General features: G+C 42.1%; 1 protein-coding gene across 1 annotated transcript in view; it reads left to right on the top strand.

The window, feature by feature from the left end:
• Window positions 1-19,439, top strand: part of atrnl1b (attractin-like 1b) — an 887,738-nt gene that overhangs the window by 828,310 nt on the left and 39,989 nt on the right. Inside the window, exon 28 of the mRNA XM_078223252.1 lies at window positions 7,551-7,665. Coding sequence (XP_078079378.1) covers window positions 7,551-7,665 — 115 coding nt within the window. The remainder of the gene's footprint in view (window positions 1-7,550; window positions 7,666-19,439) is intronic.

Below are 19,439 nucleotides of genomic sequence, written 5' to 3'. Positions count from 1 at the left end.
AATGGATATGAAACAAAAGACAAGACAGGATGCGGATCAGCAATAATCTAATTAATGTTGCAGTAGTTTCAAGGGGCTAAATTGCCCACTCTTGTTTTTAATGTTTCCAGGAAATCTCTGAAATAGGAGCCAGTGTGAATAGGTACCATAGGATTGAATGTTATCACTACCTATGGAGGGTTAGAGTAACCGGATGTGGTAGTTTCACTAAGCACTAATCTTATCATCGATGTAATTATACAATATTTTGTTTCAAAAGAGTACTAAGCTACAAGATGTTATTTTGAATTGCTCATGTTCATCCAGTAAAATATAGTCCTCAATTCTGGGATATAATCCAGTGGCTGTTGTGCTTTTTGATCTTGATGTTACTTGACAGTTTAGCCTATTAATCTGAGGTGACAGTAAGGCAATTCACATCTAACCATTAACAATAAGTACTTCAGCATTAAGATAACTAAATAATACTTGAAATGCTCGAATAGGTACGGTAATAAATGGAATATAAATGCTATTATACCAACATTTTTACATACCACTCAATTTGTCAAAGCATCCTATGGAAAACAGAAAAATGTCTTCAATGGTTTGCCTTGATAAATGGAACTTATCAGCTAAAAATTCCCAAGAGCTATTAAACCATGGGCTTGTCACAGGCAAAACCCTAATGAGGAGTGTAGGAGAGCATGCCAGGAGCAGCACTAGGCATACTTAAAATTAAGGTGCAAATCTGCTGAAGCTGCTACACACAAATGCACACGTTAAACAATGGAAGCGGCATGCAATAGACAGAGCAAAGCAATCCCACACCCAGCAGATTAGACCAATGCTCACCAATCCTGCCACGTCTAGTTGTGCAGTATGAAGTCTCACAACACCAGGTTAAAGTCCAAAGGGTTTATTTGGAATCACGAGCTTTCAGAGCGCTGCTCCTTCAGCAGGTGAGTGCCAGCCTGGCATTGTGGAGCAGCGCTCCAAAAGCTCGTGATTCTAAATAAACCTGTTGGACTTTAACCTGGTGTTGTGAGGCTTATTACTGTGCCCACCTCAGTCAAACGCCAGCATCTCCACATCACATCTAGTTGTGAATGGTGGTTGACAATTGAACAACAAACAGAAGGAGATAGCTGCACAACCATCCCCATCCTCAATGATGGGGTTAGCCATCCAACACATTCATGCAAAAGGCAAGGCTGAAGCATTTGCAATCTTCTTCAGTAAGAGGTGCCAAGCGGATGATCCATATCAGTTTCCTTCTGAGGTCCCCAATTTTACAGATGCCAGTCTTCAGACAATTTGATTTACTACTCATGGTATCAGGAAATAGCTGAAGGCATTCAATACCACAAAAGCTATGAGTTCTGATAATATCCTGGCTGTTGTAATGAAGACTTGTGGTCCAGAGGTAGCTGCGCCCTTAGCCAAGCTATTCCAGTACAGCTACATCACTGGTATCTACCCAACAGTGGGGAAAATTGTCCTGGTATGTCCTATCCACAGAAAGTAGGACAAATTTAACCCTGGCAATTACCACTCCATCAGTTAGCTCTCAAACATCAGCAAATTGATAATGCTATCAAGTGGCACCAACTCACCAGTAACCTGCTCACTGAAGCTCATTTTGGTTTTGCCAGGACCACTTGGCTTCTGATGTCATTAAAGCTTGGGACACAAGAGCTGAAACTCAGGTGAGAGTGACTGCCCTTGACATCAAAACATCATTTGACCTAGTGTGGCATCAAAGGGCACTCATAAAATTGAAGTTGATGAGGATCAGTAGAAAAGCTCTCCGCTAATTGGAGCTTTAGCTAGCACAAAGGAAGATGGTTATGATTGTTGAGGTCAATCACTCAGCCCCAGGACTTCACTGCAGGAGCTCCTCAGGGTAGTGTTTGATGCGCGATTAAATCACTCGGGAGGCTAGATTGTACCCGGGAAATAAAGGCTTTTATTACTGACAAGAATGGAGCACACTATATACAATACAATCCCAGACTAAAGGGTCTCCAGGCAATGCAGTGACCTTTATACTTCCCCCGTTAGGCGGAGCCAACTGGAGTGTACCATAGAACAATATCAACAGGTAGAACAGCCCAACCCTAACACCAACAGTAATTACAGTAACATATCTACAAACCCCATAGTGCTGACCATCCATGGCTCAGCACTCATAGTGGTAACCAACTATGGTTCACCATAGTGTTCAAGGCCTAATAATGTTCAACTGCTTCATCAATGATCTTCCCCCCAACATAAGGTCAGAACTCAGGATGTTTGCTGTTGATTGCACAATGTTCAGTACCATTCACAGCCCCTCAGATAATGAAGCAGTCCATGCATGCATGCTGCAAGACCTGGACAATAGGTAATAACAGTAAGTGATGAGCAATATCCACACCAGGCAATGACCATCTCCAACAGGAAGGAATCTGTGTCTAACCATTCCCCCTTGACATTCAACAGCATTACAACCACATTATCCTGTCTTGAAACCACTATGCTGTTCCTTTGCTGCCACTGGGTCAAAATTCTGGAAATCCCTCCCAAACAGCACTGTGGGTGTACTTACTGCAGTGGCTCAAGAAGCAGCTCACCACCACCTTCTCGAGGGCACTTAGGGAGGGGCAACAAATGCTGACCTTGCCAGCGATGCTCATATCCAACAAACAAATTTTAAAAATCATGTTCTCAGCATAAAATCAGCAAGGTTGCTCAAGAGTGGCACTCGAACCAACACAATGAAAGTCGTCTGTTTCATAAAGAAGAAATGTGGAATGCAGGTGAAGAGTTAAGAAAAGACTCATTCGTATTCATGAATTGTTTTTTAAAGTGGTTATTTGGTGTTCAATTTTTTAAATAATACTTCAATCATTCTTTCACTTTTTGGACATTTGGAATCTCACTGACTGGAACATTACACTGCTTTGAAATGACCTCCATTGCCCATGGCGTTTTCTTCTGAAGACCAGGACACCTCTAATTCCTGCAAAGTTACTTTCTTTTAAGAATGCACCGAGTCTGGACTGACCATATGGGAAATTGGAAGAATTCCTCAGTGTTCCCTTGAATGGTTGCACAGTAATGTCTTATCAGAAGCTCCCTTATATGTGATGATCCCAAAGAACCTGCATCTTTCCAGGGGAACCAGTCCATCTCTGCATATTGTCTGAGCTGCAGATATTTAAGTCTCCTCTTTTCTGATCTCTTGGTTTCTGTCACTTTTGAGGAGGTACTTTATTTTTGCTCTCTGATTCTCTCATAAGGATACAGAGTTGCTGGAAGCCCTTAACAATAGCTTCTACTTGACAGGCAGAAACCTGCTCAGCAGGCTGAGATTTTCTCAGCATTTTTAAACATGATGGTGAATTGTCATCTCCTCAGTCTGCTGCACGATTCTGCTCTTAAACATAACAAGAAGCTTTCCAATGTGAAAATATCCTGCTATAGACATTCCTCTAATTGAGGAGAACACAGTGTCCACTAGGTCTACTTTTAAAGATAGCTATAAATGGAACTCACCTGGAGGTGCGGAACATTAGCTATGCCCTGACACATGCTACACTAAACCCCCGATACGAGCTGACATTGTTCAGGGACACAGTATTTCAGAGATACATTGCAACTGTCGTGTTATTGTTTCCTAATATGAGCTTTGAGCTGCACACATCAACACCGCAGACATAGATATTAATGCAGACACACAACAGCCACAGACACAAACCATACTGCATCACCTCCACGCAACCCCCCCCCCCCCCAAACCCATCCCCACAGTCAGACACTCACACTCACATTCCCCCCCCCCATACACGCACACACCCACAACCCCCTACATTCACACGCTCCCAATTCTCCATGCACACCCATTCACACATGCATACACATCCATTACATGTGCAGACATACCCATCCACACAAACAGCCAGACCCATCCACACACATGTACACACACGCTCATGCATACACCCAGACCCAACATCCTTATGCATACCCACAACCAATTCACACATGCACACACATCCATGTATACATATACCCATATAAAGTCAAGTATCCTTCTCCACATGCACACACCCACCACTGCATTTACATTCATGCACAAATCCACAGCCATATCCACTAATCCATACTAATACATCAGGAACAAAATCCTGACAGCACTCTGGTGTACTTGAACTGCAGTGGTTGGAGAAGGTGGCTTATCATCACCCCCTCAAGGGCAATTTGGGATAGGCAACAAATGCTGGCCTTGCCAGCGATGCCCTATCCATGTCAAAGCAATCAAATCCATATTCCTGTGTCCTTGTGTGCATATCAACATCCACGTACACATCCATATTCTGAGACTTGCAGCTACAATTTATTCTAAAAATACCTTCTCAGCTGTGGAATTTCTTTAAAAGGGATTTTATTGCTTCTTGGAAAATTTATCCTGTTAGGGAATGTTGAGGAGTATTAGAGTTTTCTCGGGTTTATAAAAACAGTAAATATCAATGTCTTCTCCAAGTCGTGTATATTGTTCCAATTAGATGACATATTATCCTGATTTAAATCTTAATATCTTTATTATTTTTGAAATAACCATTTTTCTGTGAGTTTTCAAAACTATGGACTCCATATCACCCTTGGTGTGGCCTTTTTACTTCCCAATTTTTTGAACAATTAATAGTTCATTTTTCTAATCCTTTTCCATCCATGATGGCTTCTTGCACCATTAGACTTAGTTTATCAACATTGTCATTCTATTTCATATTATAAATAACGTAGTGTTGTCAATGTTTCCAAATATCATGACACTTTCTATTACTTTCCAACTGGTTTAGTGCCATAATACAACTACAATGTGTAGAGTAAAGGGTTAACATCACAAAAACCTGATACTGATGTATACATAAACCACAAACATGGAGAGTTATTGTTAATCAATAATTATGAATGATTATTATCAATTATTATGTTCTTCCAGTGTGCATTGGGCATCACTGGAGTATTGCAGCAGTGGGCGCCATTCACACTCCACATTGTCTTACGTCCATAACATCTTTGTCAATCATTACATTTCTATCCCTCTTCAGTTCTATAGAAGGGTCAAATAGACTTGAAACTTAACTTTGTTTTTCTCTCCACAGATGCTACCTGAGTTTATTTAGCATTTTCTGTTTTTATTTTATGTAGTATTTAAATTGTGATCGATTGAGAAATGTTGATGTACAAAGGGACCTGAGTGTTCTTATACACCAATCATTGAAAGCAAACATACAGGTGCAACAAACAGTTAGGGGTGTAATTGGTATACTGGCCTTCATTGCAAGAGGATTTAAGTACAGGTGCAAACAAATCTTACTGCATCTATACATTGCCTTGGTGAGACCACATCTGAAGTATTATGTGCAGTTTTGGTCTCCTTACCTAAGTAAAGATATACTTGCCATTGAAGGAGTGCAGCAAACATTGAACAGACTGATTCCTGAGATGCAGGATTGGCATGTGAGATTAGGTTCACTGAAGTTTAGAGGAATATGAGGGGATCTCATTGAAATGTATAAAAAATTGACAGGACCAGCAAACTGGATGCAGGGATGATGTTTCCCTGGGCTGAAGGTCGAGAACAAGGGGGTCATGGTATCAGAATACAGGGTAGGCCATTTAGAACTGAGATGGGGAAAAATCTCTTCATGCAGAGGGTGGTGAACTTATGAATTTCTCTACCACATAAGGCTGTGGAGGCCAAGTCACTGAATATACTTAAGAAAGAAATGGATAGGTTTCTAGACACTAAAGGCATCAACGGGTATGGAGAGAACACAAGAGTATGAGATTGAGATAGAGAATCAACCGTGATCACATCGAATGGCAGAGTGGGCTGAATGGCCAACTCCTTCTGTTTTCTATGTTTCTGTCTAAATTCCAGTTGTTCTTCTGTATGTCTTTGGAATTCTAAATAGTGATCATTTTGAAGTGTAGGTATAATAGAGTAGCACTATATATAAATCAGACAAATTGACCGTCATCACTATAATGAATTTCATTTGTATGGTAGATTGCATCAATTAAGGCTTCGACAAAGATATGTAGAGGGACAGGTAGTATTGAGGAAGCGGGGGGGTGCAGAAGGACTTGGACAGGTTAGGAGAGTAGGCAAAGAAGTGGCAGATGGAATACAATGTGGAAAAGTGTGAGGTTATGCACTTTGGAAGAAGGAACGGAGGCATAGACTATTTTCTAAATAGGGAAATGCTGAGGAAATCAGAAACACAAAGGGACTTGGGAGTCCTTGTTCAAGATTTTCTTACTGTTAATGTGCAGGTTCAGTCGGCAGTTAGGAAGGCAAATGCAATGTTAGCATTCATGTCGAGAGGGCTAGAATACAAGAGCAGGGATGTACTTCTGAGGCTGTATAAGACTCTGGTCAGATCCCATTTGGAGTATTGTGAGCAATTTTGGGCCTCATACCTAAGGAAGGATGTGCTGGCCTTGGAAAGGGTCCAGAGGAGGTTCACAAGAATGATCCCTGGAATGAAGAGCTTGTCATATGAGGAACGGGTTGAGGACTCTGGGTTTGCACTCGTTGGAGTTTAGAAGGATGAGGGGGATCTTATTGAAACTTACAGGATACTGCGAGGCCTGGATAGAGTGGACATGGAGAGGATGTTTCCAGTAGTAGGAAAAACTAGAACCAGAGGGCACAACCTCAGACTAAAGGGATGATCCTTTAAAACAGAGATGAGGAGGAATTTGTTCAGCCAGAGAATGGTGAATCTGTGGAACTCTATGCCGCAGAAGGCTGTGGAGGCCAAGTCATTGAGTGTCTTTAAGATAGAGATAGATAGGTTTTTGATTAATAATGGGATCAGGGTTCTTGGGGAAACGGCCGGAGAATGGGAATGAGAAAAATATCAGCCATGATTGAATGGCGGAGCGGACTCGATGGGCCGAGTGGCCTAATTCTGCTCCTATGTCTTATTGTCTTATGGACATCTTGTGATTTTGAAAAAAAATCTATTCTGCCAGTGATGGATAAATGAACTAATTCATTTAAACTTGAAAATATACCTGAGTGTGATGGTTATCTCTGACCCAAATCTTTTGATTCACTTTGCATCTGAGCATTTCGTAAACAGATCAGCTTAACATCCATTGAAGGTTATGACTGAGAGTATCATTGCTATCTCATGAAAATTTTTTGAAAATTTTTTGAACTGTGCATGATGTTTTTGCATTTATGTTTTTGTCAGGTTATTAAATTTATTTCAACTGGTCTTCAGCTCAGCTTTTGCATCACTTGTGTGAAAGCTTGATTTGCACTGAAGCTTTTTTTTGTACATGTCTTTCATTTGCTTGGGCATCGAACTGTAATTAAATAAACTAAGTTTAGTTCTTGTGTGGTTCTATTTAAGCTGCAAGCTTTGATTAGTGTTGTGGCCAGCATGGTATTATAAATTGGCGTGCTGTGATAATAAGGAAGAAACAATATAGTGTACTACTGTAGTTACTAGGCAATCTTTGTTCTGGCAGCTCTGGTTTTATATATAGCGTTCCATATTTTGCAGGGAGCCCCCAAACCTATTGCCGTGGAGCCTTGCTCAGGAAATAAAGCCGCAGTTTTGACAGTTTTTATATGTCTACCACGAGGTTCGACAGGGACCCCTCCTCCTGGCCAAACAGGTGAGACGAGTCTTTTCATTTGATGTTTTAAATCCTTAAAAACATTGAGTATGGTTTTCTCAAAATTTAACCAGCGAAGGAATTTACATGGGATTACATTGGCTCTACAGCTCAGAATCAGGCCATTCTGCCCAACCAATCCATGCTGCCCCACATTAGCTTCCTCCCATCTTTCCCCACATAAATCTATCATCATAATCCACCATTTCCTTTTGCCTCATTTGCTTGTCTATCTTCCCTCTCAATGTGTTGATATCGTTTGCTTTAACCATTCTTTGCGCCAGCACGTTCCACATTCTCACCACTCTTTGTGTCAAGAGGTTTCTTCTAAATTTGCTACTGGATTTCTAGATGAATATCTTATCCTGATAGCTCCAGTTATGCTCTTCCACAGTGACCACATTCTCTGTGTGTACTCTATCAAAACCTTCCATAATTTTAAAGACTTCTATTAGGTCACTTCTCAGTTTTTTTTCAGAACAAAAGAGACCCAACCCGATCATCTAATTTTCTGATATTTATACCCATGCATTTTTGATATTATCCTTGTAAGCCTTCCCTGTACCCTCTTCAGTGTCTCTGGTATCCTTTTTTTAATATCCTTACAATTATGAGGTTAATAAGATTGTCATGTTTTGGGCCTGTGCCTTTAGTTTAAAGTGAAATGAAGGGAGTCATATGACATGTTCGGAAGTCTGCCTGACCCCAAGCCTGGGTGCTTTGATTGTTGGAGATGAATTGGCTATTTAGGAGCCTCAATCGGCCCATGGGTGGGCAGGCCTACTGACACACCCACTGCTCCTTGTAGAATTTCATACAGGTCAGGGCAGGCAGGGGGGTGGTGGAAAGGCCACGCATGAGCCCTCCTCCCCACCCTGCCCACTTTCAAATCTACCAACAGAGGCTGTTAAACCCAGCCAATAGGTTGTCGATATCCAGGCTGTATTGAAACAAAAAGAGCTCTCATTTGTTGAGCTTTCATTTGCTTTTCTTTTGACAATTTGCTGGTCAGTTGTTATTGTTACTGAGTGTTTAATGCAACAAGATAAAAAATAACACTTTAGTACTTAGGTGTACTTGTTACAGTTTTCTCATATCTGACATTCAGATGTGATCAGCAAATAAAAGTTGCATTAACTACCTTATTTGTTCAAGATGTGGAGATGCCGGCGTTGGACTGGTAAGGAGTCTCACTACACCAGGTTAAAGTCCAACAGGTTTATTTGTTAGCACGAGCTTTTGGAGCACTGCTCCTTTATCAGGACTCACCAGATGAAGGAGCAGCGCTCCGAAAGCTCATGCTACCAAATAAACCTGTTGGACTTTAACCTGATGTTGTGAGAATTCTTACTCATTTGTTCAACGTTGCATATGATTGTTCCTCCGTCTGTTACTCAAAAAATTGTCTGTTGCCACTTTTTCCAGCTGGAGAGAGGATTGAGATCCTGACTTCCTAAGTGATTTGCTAATTGGCCTATTGATAGAGCAAGACACAACACCTGTTCCCCATTACCCTCCCCCTCCCCACAACCCCCTTGCCCCTCACCCACCCCCACAACCTGACTACACTTTTGGTGGCTCAGATTGAAGAGGCCATTTCCAGCTGTACATGGAATGAATGGGACCATCCATGCATATGGGCCTGGATTGAGAAAATTGCCTCTTGTTGTATCGGTATTGAATTCCACAGAGCGACCTATCTGGCTTTGTTGTACATATCTTCATACCTTAAACCTGAACAAAATTACTTCGTCTTAAAACAAACTTTCAAGCATAACTCAATCGCAAAATCCTTTCCATGATGAAAAAATGATCAGTAATTCCATGACTTAACAATAACCATCTTTCAGTGAATCCAGTAGCCCTACCAGCATCAATTTTGTGAGAGATCTTTCCTTATTTCAGGCTGTGTGTACCTACTGCCCCAAATTGTCATAGCTGGAGCAAAGAAAGCTACATGTTGAGCATGAACTTTCCTGCTAACCATGGTGAATGTTTCAAGGTGTCTGTTTCCTCCCACTGGAAATAAAAGGCAAAGACATCTTGTACATGATGTGCCACTGATAAAATTTTACATATTTTGAATGCCATTCTGAAATGTCATTGATTTTATAACTTGAGATTCCATGCAATCTCTAACAATGTAGAGATATTTTAAAAAAAGGGAACCCAAGGGTGTTTTAAACCAGCCAGTGAGTCAAACCAAAAATAAACCAACGCCCTTGTTCTTCATTTTGACATGTTTGCATCCTTCAGCATGAGAGAAGCATTACTCTGCATTAGAAAAAATGCCTTAATCTTGTGAGAATTCTAGCACTTCATTCAGGGGAGTGAATTGCTAGCATTGTGATTAGACAAACTGTGAAGTTTATCACAGAACTAATATTGGATTATCTGTCAGAAAGCTAAATTAAAATCAAACCACTTTTATAGATCTTACTCCAGTATTCTCTTCCCAAGAAGAAGATACTCACATGATGTTTGGAAGTTTTTTTTTGGACTTAAGGAATGATGGCTGCCGACTCTATTTCCAAGTAGGCCTGCTGCATAATAATAGTGGAATAAGAATGAGTTATGATCTTTCTGAAACGTTTCTTACAAATTGTCGTAGAAACATCTTTATTTAACAAAGATGCACATCATTTGGTTTAGTAGTAGTCAATTTGGTATTCTGACATCCTCACATCAGACTGTAATTCATACTCTTTGTTAATACACCCCTGAGTATGCAATCAATAGTGGGGTCGATATAAGGCAATGAAACATTCATCTGCATATAATTTACTGAATTCAATGCAGCGTTTAATAAAACTATGTCATTAGATTTGACTGTCTTTAAAAAGCATCTGCAGAGAGAGAAAGAGAGTTGATTGACTGAATTTTAATTTGGGGTCCCGATCCTTCCGTCAAAAGGAAATGCGTTCAACCATTTTATCACATCATCCTGAGGGTCACCAGTGATCAGAAAGTTAACTGGACTAGCCGTATAAATATTGTACCAAAATTACAGATCAGAAGATAGAAATTCTCTGTTAAGTATCTCATCTCCTGACTTCTCAAAGCTGTTCATCATTTACAAGGCATAAATCAGGAGTGTGATGAAATAATCTCCACTCGCCTGAGTGAGCACAAGTCCAACAACACTTGAGAAGCTTGACAGCATCCCTGACAGGGAGCCTACTTGACTGGAATCTATTCACCACCTTAACCATTCAATCCCTCCACCACTGGCACACAGTGGCTGCAGTGCATACCATCTACAAGATGCCAAGCAGAAAATTGCCAAGCCTCCTTCCAAACATGCAACCTTTACTGCCTAGAAGAATAAGACGTGGAGATGCCGGCGTTGGACTGGGGTAAATACAGTAAGAGTTTTAACAACACCAGGTTAAAGTCCAACAGGTTTATTTGGTAGCAAATGCCATTAGCTTTCGGAGCGCTGCTCCTTCGTCAGATGGAGTGGATATCTGCTCTCAAACAGGGCACAGAGACACAAAATCAAGTTACAGAATACTGATTAGAATGCGAATCTCTACAGCCAACCAGGTCTTAAAGATACAGACAATGTGAGTGGAGGGAGCATTAAGCACAGGTTAAAGAGATGTGTATTGTCTCCAGACAGGACAGCCAGTGAGATTCTGCAAGTCCAGGAGGCAAGCTGTGGGGGTTACTGATAGTGTGACATAAACCCAAGATCCCGGTTTAGGACGTCCTCATGTGTGCGGAACTTGGCTATCAGTTTCTGCTCAGCGACTCTGCGCTGTCGTGTGTCGTGAAGGCCGCCTTGGAGAACGCTTACCCGAAGATCAGAGGCTGAATGCCCGTGACCGCTGAAGTGCTCCCCCACAGGAAGAGAACAGTCCTGCCTTGTCTCTGTATGCCCTGTTTGAGAGCAGATATTCACTCCATCTGACGAAGGAGCAGCGCTCCGAAAGCTAATGGCATTTGCTACCAAATAAAACCTGTTGGACTTTAACCTGGTGTTGTTAAAACTCTTACCTAGACGAATAAGGGCAGCAGATGTAGGGACGTCACCACCTGCAAGTTTTTTTCCAAATCTCACATAGATGTGACTTGGAAATATATCACCACAGCTTCATTGGTCAAAATCTTGAAACTCACTCCTGAACAACATTGTGGATGTACCTACACCACATTGACTGCAGCGGTTCTTGAAGGCAACTTGCCTTCATTTTCTCAAGGGCCTTACCAGCAATGCTCACATTCCATGAATGAATTCAAAAGAAGATCAGCAGGCCCACTGTCAGAGATGGGAGCTGCTGCAGTATATAGGGAATTCCTAGTTGCTAGCTACAAGTCAGGTAAATAAGAAGACCAGAAGTGTTTGGGCCCTCGGATTTAAAGTCCCCAACAGCAATAGGCACTGTTGTGGTTGCAGCCAATTTTCAAGGTAAAGGCTTCCAAATAGATTGGAGTCTCTGGCTCCGACATCTATCCACCCTGCCACTGGGAGGCCACCATGACTTCATGAACAGGGACCCCATGTGTCAGATCAGAAATCCATTTGGTGTCAGGACAGTACCCATATGCCATCAGTCTGACTCGGGCCTGTACTGTGCTGTACAGTTCTATGTTCGCAGGGGGGTAGTGCAGTGTTGTGCAGTAAGCTGTCAAAATTTCACATGCCTCCAGTCTCATCAAAATTCAATATTTTGGGTTAATGATTTAGAACTGGAAAAATTAGACATATTAAGCAAGTACAGAATCAGACAAAGAGGGGAGGAAAGGAAAGAACAAAAATAGAAGGTTTGAGATAGGGTGAAAGGCAGGAGAGATCTTTTTAAATTCATTCATGGGACATGGGCGTCGCTGGCTGGCCAGCATTTATTGCCCATCCCTAGATGCCCGAGAGCACTTGAGAGTCAACCACATTGCTGTGGCTCTGGAGTCACACATAGACCAGACCACGTAAGGACAGCAGATTTCCTTCCCTAAAGGACATTAGTGGACCAGATGGGTTTTTGTGACAATCAACAGTGGTTTCGTGGTCATCAGCAGATTCTTAATTCCAGATATTTTTTATTGAATTCAAATTCCACCATCTGCCATGGTGGGATTCGAACCCAGGTCTCCAGAACATTAGTTAAGTTTCTGGATTAATAAATAGTCTAGCGATAAAACCACTGGGCCATCACCTCCCCATTAAAAGACAAAATGATAAAAATAGATAATGTTGCAAGGTAAAAGAGTTTAATAATTGGCTTTTGCCTTGCACGATCATCCCTCCCAACCCTGAACATTTTCTATTTCTGACGAAAGGTCATCAACTGGAAACATTGGTCGGGATTTCCCAGCTGTTCCCGCTGGCCGAATCTTCCAGTCCTGCCAAGGGTAAACCCCTGTCATGGGTTCCACAGCGGCAGAGGGTACAAATATGAAGGAAACCGTGTTGAAAGTGGTGGGCACAGTAAGAGTTTTAACAACACCAGGTTAAAGTCCAACAGGTTTATTTGGTAGCAAATGCCATTAGCTTTCGGAGCGCTGCTCCTTCGTCAGATGGAATGGAGTGGTGGGACCAGATAATCCTGCTGCCAGCCAATGGCAGGCTGCGTCTGCCGCTGCAAAACATGCCGCGGGTGTGAGAGAGCAGAAAACCCCGCCTATTACTCTGTGGATGTCGCCTGACCGGCTTAATATTTCCAGCATTTTCTGTTTTTATTTCAAATTCCCAGCATTTCCAGGATTTTGCTTTATTCTTTGTAGTTTTACGTTACCAAACATGAATTTGCACATTCTTGTCATCATACTCTCCAGATGGGGCTGCATGGCGGCACAACGGTTAGCACTGCTCCAGACACCGAGTTCAATTCCAGCCTTGGGGGACTGTCTGTATGGAGTTTGCACATTCTCCCCATCTCTGCATGGGTTTCCTCTGGGTGCTCCGGTTTCCTCCCACAGTCCAAAGATGGGCAGGTTAGGTGGATTGGTCATTGGAAATGTATGGGGTTTTGGCGATGGGGTGGAGGAGAGGGCCTGGGTAAGATACTCTGTCAGTGAGCCAGTGCAGAATTGATGGGCTGAATGGCCTCTTCGGCACGGTAAGAATTTTATAATTCTAAATGGGTGTTTCTTGAGGAAGTCTGTATCTTGTGTAGTAAGGTGCTCTAACAACTGTTGGAAGGTTTTCAACTTAGAAACACTTGTTTTACCTCCTAAAAATGAATGCTAACACACTGATCATCAGGTCACAATCTTGCATGCAATTTACCTAACAACGTTCAGGTTCAGGGCTTCTTTTAGCCACTCACACCCATATGAAATTTCTTTTTTTAAACATGTTAATTAGGGGCCTCTGTTTGTTTATGAAGAGAAGTGCCCTTTTCAATTCCTCTGACGTCATATTCAACATTCTAAATCAGTCACAAATACTGCCTGCAACAGCCTAATTCTAGTGATATTTAGGCAGATCATCAACTTCTGTCAAGTAAATCATGAGTCGTTGTGTCAGATTGCCAGTGATTTTCTTTTGAAATTTGGGATTTAGACTGCTGGCTCTGACAGCAATGATTTGAGGGCAAGTTGGTGAGTCAGCAGTGTATTTTTGGCAGAAGGCCCTGGAAAACGGCTGTTTAATCCCAGTGGTTCTGTCACTTGGATTGCCTTTATGGCTGGACAAAATGGCAGAGCAGGCTTGAGCCTAGGGAGCTGCAGAGGCAGATGGAGGGCCTTTTTTGGTTGTATGGATCCAAAACTTCATACCTGCTGCCACTGAGGAATCTAGGATTCACCAGGATTTCTGTAACCAAACTCTGACAGCCTCTGCAGCACCAGCTACAGGTCAACACAGGGTTGGGTATGTCTTTGCCAGTGTCTTTAATGTCACTGTTTAGTCTTGAACTTATATGCTTTGTAATTATTTCAAAATGCAGCAGGTGACATCAATTGATCATCTGTATTTGCCAGGTGTCGAAATCCAATAGCTTCGTATCCTTCCCCACAGCCACTACAAATCCGGAAGACAGGGATATGGGCTTGAAAAGCTTACAAGCTTCTCAGAAGTACAGGACATCACTGACTACAAATAAAACTTAGCATGCTCCAATTGGAGCCATGAATGGGAAGGGATAGCACTAAATCAACTGCTGTGTGATGACATGTGTCATACATCAGTTTCCCGCTAACTGCCAAGATGTCACTTCTTAATTGCAGACACAACAACCCTGCTCTCTCTCCAGACTGTTGGGTCAGAGGTTACCTCTTATTGATGCAGAAATGAAGTTCAATTTGTGTCAACTAGAGATGTTTTGCAATATGTCCCCACATGGACTCCAGACTGTTCACAGTCTGCTGTGCCGTGGGGTCAACCCATCACATCAGTGAGGAGGAAGAAGTGGGGATTCGGCAGCATGAGTGTCAGTAAAACGCAGAGGATGAAGTAGTGCAAAGCCTAACCACCCTGCCAATTGTAAGAGATATTTGACAGCATCTAATTGAGGAGTGCATCAGCTGAAGACTTCTTATTTTCCTGCATCCAACATCAGTCTCATTTCTTCCACTGTCATGAAGGATGTTCTCAATCCAATCACAAGCATAAAACAGTCTGTCAAAGCATATTGCCTGGTTGTCAACTATTTATGACTTAAACTCCGATCAGCTAAAAAATACCGATCAGCCCATTGCAATCCCGTTTTAAGTGCTCTTCTCCCTACTCAAGTTCTTCTACAAGATGGTCCCAAGTACCTTCAACTTGGGAGGCCTAAGACTACTGCCCCTTTAATAATTGTAGTTCAGATGCTGTAGCTGGCAACCATAGAGTCTCTGTTGTGATACTGTTTAGAGAGGATATGCTAATGGTAAGGAGCCAGGGTATAAACCATGTGACCGGAAGATATTGTTCAGAGGAGCTTTCAGTTTAGCTAGCAGCATGTGGTATGAAGGATTTTTTTCTTTCATGGGATGTGGGCATCATTGGAAAGGCCAGCATTTGTTGTTCATCCCTAATTGCCTTTGAATTGAGTGGCTTGCTGGGCAATTTCAGAGGGAGGTTAATCATGCTCCACAATCCGTTGTGCCATGATGTCAGATACATACAACCGTGTTGCATGTATCTGGCGTCAGATGAAGGACAGACCAGATAAAGATGGCAAAAGTTCCCCAAAATCTTTTACAACAATTGCTAATTTCATGGTCACCATTATTAGAACCAAGTTTGTATTCCAAATGTATTAATTGAATTCAAATTCCATCAGCTGTTATAGTGGGATTTAAACTCATGTCCTCAGAACATTAACTTGGGCTTCTGAATTACCAATCCAGCTGCATTACCACTATGTTACCATCTCCCCACACTATGCCATTGTCTCTCCACATGCTTCCCTGTTAGCATTAGTTATTGAATCTTTATAGTAAATCTGCATGCTGAGCAAATCTTTTTCCAATAAACTGGACCTACGTTTAATTTACCAGTCCAATGTGAGATTGGTATGTTTGTATTAAGCAAGGATAAAAATACAACATCAGCTGCAATCTGTGGCAGTCTAGCTGTTCTTTGGCAGCCTGCTCCAGCTAGCTCAACACTTTGTTATTCATTTATGTGATGTAGGTGTCACTGGCTAGATAAACATTTACTGCCCATCCCTCGTTCCCTTCAGAAGGTGATGGTTAGCTGCCTTCTTGAACCGCTGCAATTTGTGAGGTGTAGGTACACCCACAGTGCTGTTAGTCAGGGAATTCCAGGATTTTAACCCAGCGACAGTGAAGGCAATATACTTCCAAGTCAGGATGGTGAGCGACTTTATCTGCTGCTCTTATCTTTCTGGATGGTAGTGGTTGGGGGTTTGAAATCCTAGTGAGTTCCTGTTATGCATCTTGTAGATGGTACACATGACTGCCACTGTTTGTCACAGGTGGAGGGATTGAATGTTTGTGGGAGGGGTGCCAATCAAGTGGGCTGCTTTGTCCTGGATTATCAAGCTGCTTGAGTGTTGTTGAAGTTGCACTCATCCAGGCGAGTGGAGAGTATTGCATTGCACTCCTGACTTGTGGACAGGCTTTGGGGGGGGGTCAGGAGATGAGTTACTTGATGCAGAATTCCTAGCCTTTGACCTGCTCTGTATTTAAATAGCTAGTTCAGTTTGGTTTCTGGTCAACGGTAACTCCCAGGCTGTTGGGGATTCACTGATAGTAATGCCATTGATGGTCAAGGGCACCATAATTATTTTCTTGAAGCGACTCCTTTACAAACAGGGTGGGCCTGGGTAAGATGCTCTTTCAGAGAGTTGGTGCAGACTGAATGGGCCGAATGGTCTCCTTCTGCACTGTAGGGATTCTATTGTTCAGTTAATTTGCTGAAGGAAAAACATTGGCTTCCATACCATGGACACCAGATGAGAGGGTAATGGGCCCTTTTCATGGTCTCACTGCCACTTACATGAGATGCTGCCTCAATACTCGGACTAGTCTTGGGGGAAGAGGCTGTTCAAGAGCTGTCATATCTTGGAAATCAGTACTATGCTTTTCTTCAAACTTAGTAAGCTGGAGGAAAGAGTAAGGCCCAGAACCTGACTTTTATATGTGCATCATGGAGAGATAGTACCACCGGGCCAAGAGATTCCTGGATATGCAGTCCACATGCCCTATGGTAGACTGCAGCAACTTGATGCCTTGCACGAGTATTACACATAGACAGGAAGGAGGTTCCTTAACACCCTCAGATGTAGTGTGTCGAGCCCTAACAGGCACTCCAGTGAACATGGCAGTTCCTTGTGCAGGGCTACTATTCACATTTTGCAGAGATACACATTGTAGGCTTGTCGGCAAAGGTTTTCATCGGTGCTGTCACAGTAAAGTGGTGCAGGAATTCCAACCTAATCTAATGTGTTTTGACAAATGCCAACAACAGAAATGAAGTGTTACAGTGCTGTTTTTACAAATCTCATTTGATTCTATTTAAAATAGCCCAGTGATCCTGAGACAATAGAATCCTGTCTAATGCCAACAATGCTCTGTGCAAACACTTAAAACGTGTCAGTGGGAAAAAAACAAGGGAGTTAATGCTGCTATTACCTCTGGCATAGGAGACTCTAGAATCATATTTATCATCACAGGGTTCAACATAGCCGATTATTTGAGCCAGTAGCTCTTGATCACATGAGATTTGTGAACTGAACCACCCTCTTCTGGGAGTTTTTGTTATATCTACAATCTTGTTTCCTGCACATCAAACGTGATTTATAGGGTGGAATATCATTGTTGAGGATGCATTCTTTTTGTATTGTTTGTGGATAATTAAAGAAAGTTGGCAGTTTCTGTGTGGTTGTAGCAAATTATAGATTGGCAGATCCACAGAGCTTTATAAATAGCACCTGATTGATAATGTGTTAGCACCATCACGCCCAAGTAAGTGTCAACATAATAGTTCTTGCTTACAAATTAAAACATTACAAAGAAATTATCCTGTTGATCTTAATAATGACCTCAGCAATGAATACTGACTGTGAAATGGCAGGAATTGTCTTTGGACAATTGCTTTTGAAGTCAGATCATCCTGGGATAATGACCATCTCAGTATTATTAATTCAGCTCTTCACACTGTCACATCTAATACCCATTCCAAAACAGTATCCTGATGATAACAGTAGGCACTATTCAAGCAGCATGTCACACTCCAGATGTCACACTTTGCTACAGATGTAATTTAATTTTAAAATGCAGGATACCTAGCATTGACAGGCACATTCCAATCTTTATATTACATCAAGCTATGAAATCATGATGATTAACCTGATTTGATTTAATTGTTACAGATTGTGACCTAGAAATTTCATGATGCTGGGCCTGTATTTACAGATGTGAAATTGGTGCAAAAGCATCCAATATGGTGGGTGATGTGTTTCTGAGCTGGAAGTGTGCCATTCGCCCCATATTGATATAGGCAACAAAGGAGGTATCTGACACCCATGTTTGAAACCGACTTTCAGAGCTTTGCATTTGCAAATAAGGGACACAACACATGTTTGATGCTCTCTTTAGTAAATTGGTTTGGCCCAAACACCCTGAACACCCAGATGCATTCAGTAAAACGTGGTTTAAACTGCAAGCTTGCCTCTGGCCCTTCAAGGGATGACTGGTAGCTGTCACCAAAAGATTACAATTAAATGTGAGCAGGATTTCTCTCTGAATATCTGCTGGCCCAATGATTTTCCCCTTCTCTCTCAATTGCTGTCCCTTTCCCTCTTCTGATCCCTATCTCTATTTGTCATCGCTGAACACTGCCTCCATCCCCTCATCACCCTCTCCTTCCCAATTGCATTCCCCATCTCCCAGGACTCATCTGAAGGCCATTGCTCAAGAAGCCCAAAATTGAAATTCTCTACAGCTGTGAGCTGCTTGAAGATGCCGTCAACTGGTGTCTGCAACTTGCTCATCTCATGTAAGTGAGGTCTGAGGTCCCATTTTAGGTGAGGCATGGACCTGCTGTTCCAGTGCAGTGAACATTCCCTGTGTCCAGTATGCACGATGTGGAGATGCCGGTATTGGACTGGGGTAAGCACAGTAAGAAGTCTCTCAACACCAGGTTAAAGTCCACCAGGTTTATTTGGCAGCACTAGCTTTCGGAGTCTCAAGCTCCTTCATCAGGTGAGTGAGGACTTGTGTTCACAAACAGGGCATATAAAGACACAAACTCAATTTACAAGATAATGGTTGGAATGCGAGTCTTTACAGGTAATCAAGTCTTAAAGGTACAGACAATGTGAGTGGAGAGAGCTCTTAGATAGGATGGACGTAGGGAAGTTGTTTCCATTAACAGGGGA

This window comes from Mustelus asterias, chromosome 11 (genome assembly GCF_964213995.1).
Source record: "Mustelus asterias chromosome 11, sMusAst1.hap1.1, whole genome shotgun sequence".
Classification (NCBI taxonomy): domain Eukaryota; kingdom Metazoa; phylum Chordata; class Chondrichthyes; order Carcharhiniformes; family Triakidae; genus Mustelus; species Mustelus asterias.
This window is presented reverse-complemented; position numbering and strand designations above follow the sequence as displayed.